The sequence below is a fragment of the Hesperophylax consimilis genome, chromosome 7 (genome assembly GCF_061612785.1).
Source record: "Hesperophylax consimilis isolate HC1 chromosome 7, BYU_Hcon_1.0, whole genome shotgun sequence".
NCBI lineage: Eukaryota > Metazoa > Arthropoda > Insecta > Trichoptera > Limnephilidae > Hesperophylax > Hesperophylax consimilis.
In genome coordinates, this window is record NC_142842.1 from 34,404,662 (window position 1) to 34,418,900 (window position 14,239).

Below are 14,239 nucleotides of genomic sequence, written 5' to 3' on the forward strand. Positions count from 1 at the left end.
GAGGAATGCCTTGCGGGAATGCATAATATATTTATAAATTTAGCATTTTTCGTTTTGCACTTCTCTGGTTATGGTTATGTTATTGTTTATCAGTAAATCAAAGAAATGTGAAGGTATTGTATACTCGACTCCTTTTTACATAACTTATGTCTATTCTGTTCTGTACGTACTAATTAAATAGAAACGACATAAAAGTACCTTAGTCCTTGTAGCATGTTTGTCCATCCCCGTTCTCGTAAAGAACTCCTTGAAAAAAAAAACATGCATGATAAAAGCGCTAGTTCAATTTACATAATATATTATTATAATATCATTAACAAGTTTTTTTCAAAATTTCCTATGTAAATACTAGTAAATATTTTTGAAAATTCTATGTTAATAAACAAATATATAATACTTAAATTTGTTTCCTTTTGTGTACTACAAAACTGTGGTTACTGTCCACTGAAGACGTTACAGATTCTGTGATTACAGAATGTCGTTCGTGGGAAGTTTTGCTATCCTTAACCTATAAGCTGCTAGCGCACCCATTTGTGCGCAAATTAAACATGCCTTCAGCCATGGAGGTACGAAAGCAGATGAGATGGCACTAGGGCAACCAGTAAGGCTGGGCCAAATGTATTAATAATAGTGAAAATATTCTCAATACCGCCACATTTCGGATATCTCAATACGAGATTCACAAATATCAGTGTTACTGAATATGATCCAAGTGTGGAAGCAGGAGAGCCGATGCTCCACGGCCAAATATCACGGGGCCTACGGGAGCGAAAGAGACAAACATTCGTGGTATGCGAAAGATTTCCGAGTATAAGAGTGGGAGAACCGATGCTTCCTACTTGCTACGACCGACGGGGGCGAAAGGGACAAGTATCTTTTGTTGCTTATAGAATTATGTTCTGATGTCGTTAGCAATCAGGGTTTAGTATTCGGGTATTCGTATCGGAATAATATTTGATATCGATTGTCGGCGCTGTATTGTATCGTTCCGACTCCTGTTCTGCACAATACGCACTGAGACCGTTAGGTACATTATATTGGTATTATTATTTGACTGATGTACTATTGATTGATCGAATTTAGAGTTTAAAAGAATTACTGGAAACTTTTGGAAATATAGACAAACCTGTTTTTGGTCAAAACGATAATAAATAATAATTGGATGATGAAAAATCACCCCGGGTCAATCCGCACCAAATCATCCAGAAAATTTTGGATTTGTCACCCACCATCTCAGATTTTGATGAAACTTTAAATTTTTAATCCTTCCATATAGATAAGAAAATATACCAAATTTTACCTTCCTACCTCAACTCGTTTTTTTTTTATGGGCAGTTGAAGTTTGGGCAAAATAAGCGTTTTTACATATTCCGAGCACTCCGGAAGAGCTTGTACCTTCAATGAAAAAAAATTGTATCTTTGTCATTTATAGTGCAAATGCAATGAAAATTTTTCAATATTATCAAGAAAACTATGTGATTGCAGAAAAAAAAAAATAAACCCTTTACATTTATCTACTTGACTTTAAAAAATTACCAAAAGTAATTTTTTAAGTAATTTTTGGGACGGAAAAGGTACTTTACAAAAAAGCAATATCTCGGGAAGGTACAGTGTTAATGAAGTAATTTTTTTTTTATTCATATCTACAAATAGCATAGAATCACATACAAAAATAAAATTCATGGCATTTTACTTGCTTCAATAAATAAAATCCATTTTAAACTTTTTTCAAACTTTTTGTAATTTTTTTTTATTCTTATCTACAATAAACATAGTACAACCTAAAAAAATAAAACTCCTGGTATTTTGTGTGCTTCACAGTGTAGAAACGTTTTTAAAATGAGAAATCTTAATCATACAGAATTGTTCTAGGTTTTTTTAAATCTAGATACTGTATTTGCAAATAAAAAAAGTCAAACTTATTCGGTCCTTTACAACATGCTGGTAAGCTTGCAATGTAAGCTTAAGGCACCAACAAAATAATGTACCTTGTTCCTTACCCTGAATGCATACACCATAGCAATATTTTATAACAAGATCAACTTTTTAACTCTTTTCAATACAAAGTTAACTCTTTAAAAAACAAATACAATAAAAATAAAACAGGCAATGTAGGATTAGGTTAAATGAAAGTACATTACAATAATATTGTTTACAAATAAATGTTCAAGTTCATTTTTTACTTTTATTCTTGATCTGACCCATAAGATGGTTGAACTTTTGATCAGCATGATGAACGTCTTTTTCAAGAAAGTAGTAAGCTCTTCCTGAACCTTTTGTTGTGGGAGGGTCAACGATATTAAAAATATTTTGTAGTGGAACAAAACAAATATCTTCTTTTTGATGTGGCCAGTAAAAGGATGGAGCTGGGCCAAAAGGATGCATAAACTTGATTGATACATCACACTCGTCTTCATCTTTGGAAACCACAAGTCCAAAAAACCAATGGTTGTCATATACGCAAGATACATAAGAGTTTGTACAAATTTGTACCATACTTAGTTGCTCAGAGCGATTTCGTTCCCCACTGAAGTTAAAAATCAAAGCATAATCTGAATCTGAACTTATCCTTTTTGTGCCAACTTCATTTTCAGACAGAGGAACAAAGCAGTGGAAACCTCGAGTGCCTGGTATTGTTTTAGCTTGTGAAAAACGCTGCTGTAATTGTTGCCTGATATAATACAAATACAAAATATTTTTAATATCGTTGACCCTCCCACAACAAAAGGTTCAGGAAGAGCTTACTACTTTCTTGAAAAAGACGTTCATCATGCTGATCAAAAGTTCAACCATCTTATGGGTCAGATCAAGAATAAAAGTAAAAAATGAACTTGAACATTTATTTGTAAACAATATTATTGTAATGTACTTTCATTTAACCTAATCCTACATTGCCTGTTTTATTTTTATTGTATTTGTTTTTTAAAGAGTTAACTTTGTATTGAAAAGAGTTAAAAAGTTGATCTTGTTATAAAATATTGCTATGGTGTATGCATTCAGGGTAAGGAACAAGGTACATTATTTTGTTGGTGCCTTAAGCTTACATTGCAAGCTTACCAGCATGTAAAGGACCGAATAAGTTTGACTTTTTTTATTTGCAAATACAGTATCTAGATTTTTAAAAACTTGGAACAATTCTGTATGATTAAGATTTCTCATTTTAAAAACGTTTCTACACTGTGAAGCACACAAAATACCAGGAGTTTTATTTTTTTAGGTTGTACTATGTTTATTGTAGATAAGAATAAAAAAAAAATTACAAAAAGTTTGAAAAAAGTTTAAAATGGATTTTATTTATTGAAGCAAGTAAAATGCCATGAATTTTATTTTTGTATGTGATTCTATGCTATTTGTAGATATGAATATAAAAAAAATTTACTTCATTAACACTGTACCTTCCCGAGATATTGCTTTTTTGTAAAGTACCTTTTCCGTCCCAAAAATTACTTAAAAAATTACTTTTGGTAATTTTTTAAAGTTGAGTAGATAAATGTAAAGGGTTTATTTATTTTTTTCTGCAATCAGCATAGTTTTCTTGATAATATTGAAAATTTTCATTGCATTTGCACTATAAATGACAAAGATACAATTTTTTTTCATTGAAGGTACAAGCTCTTCCGGAGTGCTCGGAATATGTAAAAACGCTTATTTTGCCCAAACTTCAACTGCCCATAAAAAAAAAACGAGTTGAGGTAGGAAGGTAAAATTTGGTATATTTTCTTATCTATATGGAAGGATTAAAAATTTAAAGTTTCATCAAAATCTGAGATGGTGGGTGACATGGCCTGGATGATTTGGTGCGGATTGACCCCCCTCTAAGTTATTATTCAATTATTTTTATTGGTATCAAGAAATTAAAAAAATAATAATAATGTCTAAAACCAATTACATTTATTCACTACAAGTACCCACGACACCTACCCAATTATTTTGATTTACGTACTGTGAAAGCATCGACAAAAGATGGCTGAATTCCGACCGCGACTCGCATTTTAGCACGCTTCTGGAATGTCTATAAATTATACCTTTGGGGATCTGGTAGCGAGACAAAAGAAAGATGTGGTTGTTGTATCACAGCGTATATTTGAGTTAGTAGCGCAGTCGTCTGATGACTCTGCAAGTCAAGCTTGCCAATACATTCGGATAGCTCATCCGACGAATCTGATGAGGATGAAACTCTCCCTAGTTGTTCAACATCCAAAAAGAGAAAAGTTTATCATCGGAAATGGGATCAGGGTAAGTTTACGCCCATTATTCATGAATTCGATTCAACTAACTGAAATGAAGTCTTTGAAATCGAACAATCTCATGGTGCTGAAATGGCACGATAAAAGGGATGTACTTATGCTTAGTAACATACATACAGATGCAATGATTGTTACTGCTAAAATTGACTTCTCCACGGGAGAAAATAAAATAAAACCAGAGGTAGTTTTAGATTATACCAAGAATATGGGAGCTGTTGACAAAGTGGACCGCATATTGGGCTTCGCAAGCAGTTCCAGGAAGTCTCTAAAATGGTATAAGAAAATTTTCTTCAGATTTATAGACATTGGAACACTAAATGCTTTCTTTTTGCATCATTTGAAAACGCAAAAGGTTTTATCATTCAACGAATTCCGGGAAAACTAGTGTCTCAAATGATCGAAATATATCACACGCCAAGGCCAGCATCATCTGGAGGAAGGAGAGTAGTGGATCAACCAACTCGCCTTTTAGGAAAACATTTTCTCCGTCTTGTACCAGAAACTGCAGCCCAAGGAAAGCGAACTCAACGACAATGCCATGTGTGTAGACATACAGTAGTTCGAGCTCAAAAAAGAAGTGACACGAAATATATGTGCACCGACTGCAATCTTGCATTTTGCTTATATCCATGTTTCAAAGACTACCATACGAAAAAGCAGTATTAGTTAGTGAAGACAATTTTATTTCTAAGATAGTGTACATAATAATTAGAATGGTGTTATTGTTATCATAATTATTGACTGCATTTACATTATGTACCTATGTTGAATTTTTATAATGAAAATACAATAGTGTAAGTGTAAATAATAATACGTATATGTAAGTGTGTGAAAAAAGTTGTTTTTCCCCCCTTGGCATCATTAAAATTGTGGTAAGTGAATCTGATTTTTATAAAGTAAAAACAAAAATCTGCTCCGATTTCGATGGTTGGAGATTTCTGCAAAATTGTTTTTATTTTTTCCTTCTAAATATCTTAGTATTTGTTTTTTCGTGCTAGTTTCTAAGGATTTTTTTATACTCTACGAGGTGGCATTTATTTTTTTCTATATTTTGATTGTTGAAAAAACTCCCTCCAGCGGGACCATTTTCTTTCCAGAAACTCACCACCGGACAGGTTAACCACTAGCTACCTGGCACAACACGTCAAATAAACTCAACCGTGCTCAAATGGGCATGGCTTACTAGCAGTGGCGGATCCAGGGGGAGGGTCACGGTGGTCATGACCCCCCCTGGGCTGGGGCCCAGGGGGGGTCATGACTACCTAGGTCCTGGGCCCATCCAGGACCTAGGTGGACCACTAATTAAAATTGTTAAACATAATGTTTTTATATATTTTTTGTCACAATATAAATTTTATTTAAGTACTTTCAATATTTAATCAATTTAATATAATACTTTGTTTGACGGCAAACGCATTATTCGGGAACGAACGCATCGAAAATTCGAATGTTACCGCGTCACCGCGCACCGCCACCGGCGCGCGCTTCGGCCGCCACCTTTCATATTATTATGACACATTTCGTGTAACCACGTGTGACGCTTGCGCGCGCTTTGTTTCGACTAACATCTAGCGTCTAGCAAAACCTAACCTCAATCGGAACGACTAAACTTTATTAATAAAGTGTTTACTTTTATTTGTTTACTAAGTTAAAAAAAATAAGTTCCAATATAAGTAATAGTGTTCTTAAAAATTGTTGCTGCAAATTCAATTCATTACAAGAAATGGTAAGTAATCTAATCAGTTTCTTCATTATGCCAGTGTATGTGTGTTTAAACTCAAATGTTATTTGTTAATGTTCTAAGGCTGGGGTTAGACTCGTAAGTTTTTTTCCTGTAAATCGCTCTTGAAGGCGAGTTTGGCCAAATTCCCAATGTAAACGACACCAAAAGTCACTTAACGTAATTTTAGTAAGTTACAGAACTTATTCTTTCGGAAGTTTTTTGACAGGTCTGGACAGGTCTAACGCGCCCGCGCGAATTACCAGCCTTCCTATACTTCCTAAAGCAATTCTTAAGGCGAGACACAACCTCGTTCATCGAGGTTTTGCCCAAGGCTAACATTTTAATTTATTTCGGCGAATATACAATTAGTATATATTACGTTCAACGATTTTAAAACTTTATAACCCGTGTATAACTATAAAGTTAGCGGACTTAGCGGTAAGTACCAGATTTTATTTTTCTAGATGATGAATTAATAACTTCGGAAGTGGACACATTTTTAATATTTGTAACAAATTCTTCAGAATCAATTAAAATGAAGGCTAAAAGTGTGGATAGATTTTTTTACTAAGATTACGAAAACGTTAGTATTTTTTTTTAGATATGCATAGTATTATTTTTAATGATGGATTTTGAATGATTTACATGAAAATGTTCCGTCTCCGATTATGTTCCCTTAATTTTGTAAAATTCCACACTGATTATTTTTTTTATACGGCAACACTTTGATATCCGGCGAATTTTTGAATTTGACGTTTAACGTTCACTAGATTTATTGTTTGTTCTCTGCGAACTTAACCACTTAACCTTTGATTTGACTTTTTGCATGAGTAGGTGGTTTGGTATATTTATGGCGGTGTTTTGACAGATGTTATGAACAGAACTCCGTACAATTTCATGCCATTTTTGTGACATTCGTGTGGAAAACGTTCTTTTTTAAATGACTTTCGGCTAGTTAATTACCGTTTTTTTGCACATATAAAATTATGTCCCGTCTTTCCGGTTTATAAAAAATGGTCTGATTTTTCGAGTTGAAATTTTAAAAAAATCACCAGGGTTTCAAAAATACGATTAAAAAAAAATACGGAACGTCTTAGAATATTTGCCTAAACCGGATTTTGGTAAATTTTGGATAGGGCCTGACACGCTTATTACGAATAATTTTTAGAAAAAAACTTTATATTCGCCTTAATTACTATAAAATAACACTTTTTGCATTTCGGGCGGCGGAAAATTATGCATTTTGATTTTCAATTGCATAAAACCAAAATTCACTTCGCGAATCGATGTGGCGACAACGCGACGCCATTAGGAACGCACTGTTATGTTGGTATCACTGATGCAAACAAGAGCTAAATACGACCGTTGCTATCTTCAATATGGTTTGTGATACAAAGGAAAGTGCCCCTTAATAACGCCTGCTCGCGTCAAGGCAAGAAAAACATCCCAGTTTTCAACTAGTTTACCGGCTACGCTAGGTTTGTGTAACATGGTTTGTGATACAAATCAATGTATCAGGGATACCAACATAACAGTGACGTACCTAATGGCAGCTGATTGCCGCTGCATCGATTCGCGAAGTGAATTTTGGTTAACGCAATTGAAAATTTAAATTCATAATTTTCCGCCGCCCGAAATGCAAAAAGTGTTCTTTTATAGTAATTAAGGCGAATATAAAGTTTTTTTCTAAAAAATATTCGTAATAAGCGTGTCAGGCCCTATCCAAAAATTACCCGGATTTTTTTTAAATGTGATGCATGTGGCCTATTATCGGTCATATATATTATGTATATATTATTATCAAAATTAAATTATAACTTCTTGTAACTGTAACTGACCGGACCTAAGTCCTCCATCACAACACAAGCAAGCATTTTCGGCTTTCTGTGGTGGTGGGAGGAGTTATTGTTGGGTTATTCGTAACCCGGGAATGTTTGTCTTTCTTTAAAAAAAAAAAAAAAAAACTTGACCACGACTACGTGACCCCCCCCTGGCGCCAAAGCTGGATCCGCCCTTGCTTACTAGGCCAGTATGATTTCACCGCTAGGCATGAGTAGACTGTTTGTTCATAAACAACAAACCACATACCTGTTACGATGAAGTACAGTGTGAAATTTTGTTAAAACCATACCGGAAGAAAGTTAAAACTAGGGATGGCATTACTTTTCACTTGTAAGTATTTTTATAATGACATAAATTAAATCAAAGAAAGAAGCATTTTTACTGTTCGTCGCCTGGTTAGAAAAATATTTTTATTTAAAAAGAATCTTGGTTATTTCTTTTATTACATGTCACAACTAGGTTTATTCAAAGTTGAAATTTTTACTTGCATTTTAATTAACGCCATCAGCATTAGTAGTGTTTTGCCGGTGGACCGCTAGATGGATGGGCGTGACAATTTTAAATCCGCACACAGGCCCCGCATACCTCGTGCTTCCTTACCGCAAGTTGGAGACAAAAGTTTTGTAGAAAATATTCTCCTTTGTTACCTCTATACCTCCAGTGCTACTCGCTTATATCTATGCATTAGACATTAGCGGCTGTATGGTACTTAAATAAGTAACGAATTTAGCAGATACGTGAACCAAAAACTAGTTTGAACCTTTATCTTACGGACATCTGGCATTCACCACTTTTTAGAAATTTGAAGATGGTGTAATGATATGGTAGTGTGTGTGTGAACAGCAGTGAGGTAATGCATAATTCTTTGTTATGCCTCACTGTTTATAATTTTATAGCTGTATCCTGCATCTTATTGTTTATTTATGTGTTTCAACTTGATTTAGGAGGATTAATGAACCTTTTAAGATGAGCAATTCGTAAGTCTGTCAAGAAATGAAAAAGTTATGGTAGTTTTAAAAAATGAGTTATGACTATCAAAAAGATTGCGGAGGATAGGTTAAGTGTGATTTTTATGTACATCAAGAACGCGGTAAAAAGCTTAAATGCACTAGAAGAGTGGTTCCCAATTAGCGGTATGCATTCTCCAGGGGTACATGCACGCGCTGTAGTGACATTTTGGCTACAAGGGGTATGCGAGTTTGGGTTCTTTTTCGAAGGGGTACTCGGGAAAGACTAATTGGGAACCACTGCACTAGATCAATGGTCACCAGTTCTTAAATGGTCAGTACACAAATCCCTTAATCAATCGTGGCGAGTACAGGCTATAATATATATATAACCGTAGTCGAGGGGTAAGGCTCTCAACTAGCTAGCCAGAGGACGCGTGTTCAAATCCCGGCGAGCGCAAGTAATTTTTATCTGATTAATTTGAGTTATTTCACAATTTACTCATTAAAAATAATGAACAGTATATTTGTGGCAAGTTCCAGAGTGGAAGATACTAAATGGTATGACCACCATTGAAAATGGAGATTGCTTGAAATGGCTTTGGCCGTGTTTGGTGACCATATCTGAATAGCCAGATGCTCTTCCCACCCAATACATATCCCAATTGGGGATGCCATAGTCTCCCTGGCTCCAGACAGTTGGGATTCTTGTGTGGTTTCACAAAAAAAGAATGAAAGAAAAGAAAGTTCACATTTTAATGAAGAGATTTATCACAATGAATCGATGGTCAGGATCAATTATCTCGCAGGGTGAAAGCAAAATAGTGGCACAAAATTCAAAATTGCTAAACTTCACAAATAACTTCCAATTCTGCATAACGATACTGTCTCGATGTTGTATTCCTTGTGAGAACTAAACTGGTTTTATTTTCAGAGTTAAGAATCAGAAGCTGTAGGCTTTGCAATGCGACATAGCCAACCCCGTAACTTTGTGCCTCGGTAAAACTAAAATCCCCATGCTTTACGTATCCCATGACTTCTCTGCTGCATTGCCTCCTGACACTATCAATTTGTGTGGGCAGCCAAAGCTCTTTCATTTGGGAAGAATATTCATTCAGCATTTTGGAATTGTCTTGCTTCGGGAGGTCTGTGTATCTTTTCATACTTTCCTGAAATAAAACACACAATCAAAATCAATTTAACTGTTATCGTTACAGGTCCTTTGTGCATTTGCAACTACACCCTAGAATCTGATTTTTTGCGGTATCATCATTTTGCATTAGTGTAAATAATCTTATTTTATAGCATGGTAAAAAACCTAACAAATGAAATCAAATTGATTGTATGGGCAAGAACTTATGATATATATGTATTTTATCCCCTTTGGCCTCTGGCATATTGACCGTTATATTACTTAAAAATGCTGTCAGAAAGTCGGAGAATTTATGTGTATTTCCGCTTCTTAATAAAATCCCAACAAATGGGATTTTTTTTTTTTTTTTTTTTCATGTTCTCCATAAAACGGTTATACACCAATATATCATGGAGAAGATTACATATTAAAAGGTTTACACAGGCAGTTTTACTATTTTGTGACATGTGTTATAAGATAGTTACTGAATTGTCTGTAGGTGACATTGAAAATACTTCTTAGAAAATACTACTTAGGTACTTATCTAGTTATTTGAATTTATGGATATTGAATCTTCTGGAATTCTTTTTTTTCTTCATATTTTATTATGAACAGAATAATGACATTTTATGAATAAACTTACCAGTAATTTCCTCTTTGACCTAACCCTGTTCCTTCTTAATTTCTTCAGAAGGGTTTGATGTTGAAGATGCAAGCTGTGCCTTTTCTTTTGGTTTTTATCGGTTTTGAGTGGTTCGACAAGTTCAGAGCTCTTCTTTGAGACATTTTCACCTTTGTTGAGCAAACATATAAGTGCAAAGTTGGACAGCTTTCCCTTGCCTCTGGTCAGAAGTTTTACAGGAACTAAGCAGTTCACATCCCAATCAAAATCAGGAACAGTTTTCTTAGTTTTGATCATATTCTGAAATAATGAAGAACAAAGTAGAAGTAAGTTATTTATATAATACTAGAAAATTAAAAATATTTACAGGCGGCATTGTATTGGACATTGTTAGCTACGTAGGTAATGAAATAATTATGGGTCATGGACATCCAAATTAATAGACTTGCCCCAACATGAAATCTGGGTATCATTTCGACGAGCTGGAGGCAAACCACGTGACCATATTTATGGCACCAGGAGAGTTTGAGGAGACTTTGAATAAACTATGACATCAGTCCCACATTAACCATCAAAGAGCGCACATTGAAATAATCACACAATGCGCAGAAAACTAAAAGTTCGGTAAAGTAAGGCAAAGGTTTGCAGCGCTGTTCATTGTGGGACTTTTCTACGCAGAATCTAAATGTTTGTTTTTAAAAAAATCACCTGGCGTAGCGATGCTGAAATTGAGTGAGGTGGGTAAATTATAGCACATTTGTAAACGTGTCTAAATAAATAGCGTAACACAATATTACATTTTGGAAATAAGCCCTAACTTTTATTTACCCGATTTGGTTAAGTTTTTACGCAGCCAGTAATTGCGCGCCCTTATAAAAAGGACTAGCAATTTGTAAGCAGATTTCATTATCGACTGAATGGTGATATTACAATGCGAGTTGCCTATATTCGGTCAGGTTCATGTATTGCTTCCCAGGCTCCACGCAAGTTGGTTTGTTCCCCTTTATCTATTAATTTTAATGTCTATGAAATGGACTTATTATTTATAGTATAAACATATTTCTTTATAAAGTTTTTATATTTTGATAATGGTGTCTATCTATCATAAATTGGTTTAATTAATTACCTGAAGTGTTTTCAAAATACTTTTATCACGTAGGACAAAAAGACTATCACTCTTAGTAACATTCCTCTTCCAATCATTGAGGAGTATTTGCCATTGACACAAGAAAGGGCTATTGATAGACAATTTAATATAATTGGCTCGTTTGTTTGGTGGTAATCTGAAATATTTGTCTCGGAGAGTGCTGGAGTGTTTCACATCTTCAGTTTGACATGCGGCCATGTCAGGATGAAGATCACAACTTCCAGATTCAAAGGCAAGCTTGACAGATTCTCTCAAGCCACCAACTCTTGCACCTCGGAGGATAAAAGACATCCAGAACGCCATTCCGTAGCCTGCGGGAACTATTATATCCCAGCCACTGTTATAACCTAAAACAACATAAGATTTCTATTATAAAACAAACAAAATGCTGCAGATTTTACCGTATTTCAAGAGTGTTAACTTTATCATAAATGAAAATAATATTTAGTGTTTATTTGGTAACCTACCTATTCTTTTATATTCCGAATTTTGACTGCCTGGTCTTTGCAAAAGAATGATTGGAACACCAGGAATGTTTTCTAATAAAACACTGTTAGCTCCTGGTACCAACGAAGTCGTCTCTCTCAGTTTATTAATTTCCAAATTTGTCTTAATATTTTTAGAAACATTCCTTCTGACTCCTTCATCCCACAAAGGGCTGCAGTTCAAGTCATCCGGCATCATTATGTAGTCTTTAGCTTCTAACAAGTCATGTGCTCCTGGTATAGCTTTGGTTCGTTTGGCAGGAAAACTTGTTCTTGGATCTTTCACATTCAATCCAACTATCAGGTGACAGGGCAACTCGGAAGGTGAATTTATGTTCTTGAATTTGGACCAGAAATTACTTTGAGTTTCGTGCGATCTCTGGAAACTTGTTTTGATACATAACTCTTGAAACCAATTGATGTTTTTTGTACTTTTAGAAGTTATTTGGTTGTTCACTTCAATCGGACAGAGGGCTTTACTCAATATGGCATGAGACAGGGGTCCAGTTAAACTGAACCTATTGACTTTATCCCTTAACTCAACAAGTCTGATAGATTTATTGTTATTATAAGTATTATTTATCTTATCAGGAATATTTTCATCGGTAATACTTAGTAACTTTCTACGTTTTGCAGGCTTCTCACCATTCTCAGTGACAACGGGGTTTGAAATGTCTTTTTTCACCATCACTAAAGCAAAACATTTGATTAAGATATCTATGAATTCTTTGTAAAATGATGGATGTATGAATATCCACAAGCAATGCTCTGATTCAGTATGAGATTTCCATAAGAAGGTTATTTTACCAATGCATTCTAAAGGGTATTGATCGGTGTTAAATATGTAGGCACTTCCTTCTCGTTTCCCATTTAAAAAAGCTTGAGAAGTTAGACCCAGCCCACATTTAGGATTTGTTATTCTTTTAAAACCTGACATTAGTTCTTCCAAGTTGCCATGTAATTGGATACTTGCGTAATAAGACTTATCTTGTAGTAGACAATGTTTAGAGCCAGCTCTGTAGCAAGCGCGAAAAGCCTTATCACAAGGCGCTTCAGGGAGTTTGTATCCCCATTTCCTTGTCATGTGAAAGCGTTTAGCATGCCAGATGTGCGTTTCTAACCAAACGTGTTCTTTTTGCCTTCTATTGTACTCTTCCATGAGGATTTTTGGTCGTCTTCTATATTTCCTTGAAGGTCTTTTCTGTTTGGAAGGAAGGCCACTCTTCAGAAGTTGGGATTCATGAGCTTGTCGTAATTTTCTTGGAAGACGTTTAGAATTGTGGCTCATGATTCTTCTCCGCATGTGAACGGGTAGAGTCTGAAACACTAGTTTAGAAGTGCAAGGATTCAGTATGCACTCTGTCATAGCGGCAATTTCCTTGCTTCTCGCCGCGGCAAATTTTAATACGTGAACTTCATGGGGTAGATTTTCCTGGCCTCCCAGCAACGAATCGAATTGCATCAATTCCTTGGAATCCTCCATGACTGTGATTTAAATTTTAAACCGGCGAAGTAAACTAATGGTAACTGAAAACGCTCCTTTGCAAAGCTTTTGAAAATCCGTAAACATAACCTATATTGTAAACGTCAATTTCTCGTGTCAAATCACTTTGAGTGTTGTCAGTGCCAAAAAATATGTCTGTGTGGCATAGTAAAAAAATTACTTACTTAGTGGCTTGCTTTATTCAGTGACGGGACAAGAAACAAATTGAATATAAAAAATATACATTTTACTGAAAAAAAGTTTTTTTTTCTGAAGGCTTTGGAACAATCACCCATGCCTTTCTCGAAAACAAATGTTATCTACTTCCTTTATACAATTTTTTTAAACTTAAAGTTTTATATATTATATTTGTATAATGGTTACATAATATTTTTTAATATTGTATAATATGTAAAAGCCAAGTAGATATAAAAAATATATATTTTAAGATAATTTCAGAAATATATTAAAATGCAAATACAAATAATATTGAAATATAGCATAAAACACAAAAGCATATTACTTTGGGTAAATTTAAAACGAATGGGTAGACATTTTAAAACCCTTACACTTGAAATAATTTCGATAATATTGACCTAGAGCTTTATGAT

At 34.6% G+C, this 14,239-nt stretch overlaps 1 protein-coding gene across 1 annotated transcript; it reads right to left on the minus strand.

Annotated features, from left to right (window-relative positions):
- Positions 1–9,098: 9,098 nt before the first annotated feature.
- Pop1 (POP1 ribonuclease P/MRP subunit) lies at positions 9,099–13,754 on the minus strand. The gene is made up of 4 exons (XM_089633891.1): positions 12,128–13,754; positions 11,640–12,007; positions 10,535–10,813; positions 9,099–9,928 (listed from the first exon to the last, which is right to left on the minus strand). The coding sequence occupies exons 1-4, from the start codon at positions 13,626–13,628 to the stop codon at positions 9,605–9,607; spliced, it is 2,472 nt and encodes an 823-aa protein (XP_089490017.1). The 5' UTR covers positions 13,629–13,754; the 3' UTR covers positions 9,099–9,604.
- Positions 13,755–14,239: the final 485 nt, after the last annotated feature.

Coding starts and splice junctions, on each gene's coding strand:
- Pop1 (XM_089633891.1), bottom strand. CDS start 13,628: ATGGAGGATTCCAAGGAATTGATGCAATTCGATTCGTTGCTGGGAGGC. Junction 12,008..12,127: donor TTCGGAATATAAAAGAATAG/GTAGGTTACCAA, acceptor ATGTTGTTTTAG/GTTATAACAGTGGCTGGGAT. Junction 9,929..10,534: donor GGTCAAAGAGGAAATTACTG/GTAAGTTTATTC, acceptor GTTTTATTTCAG/GAAAGTATGAAAAGATACAC.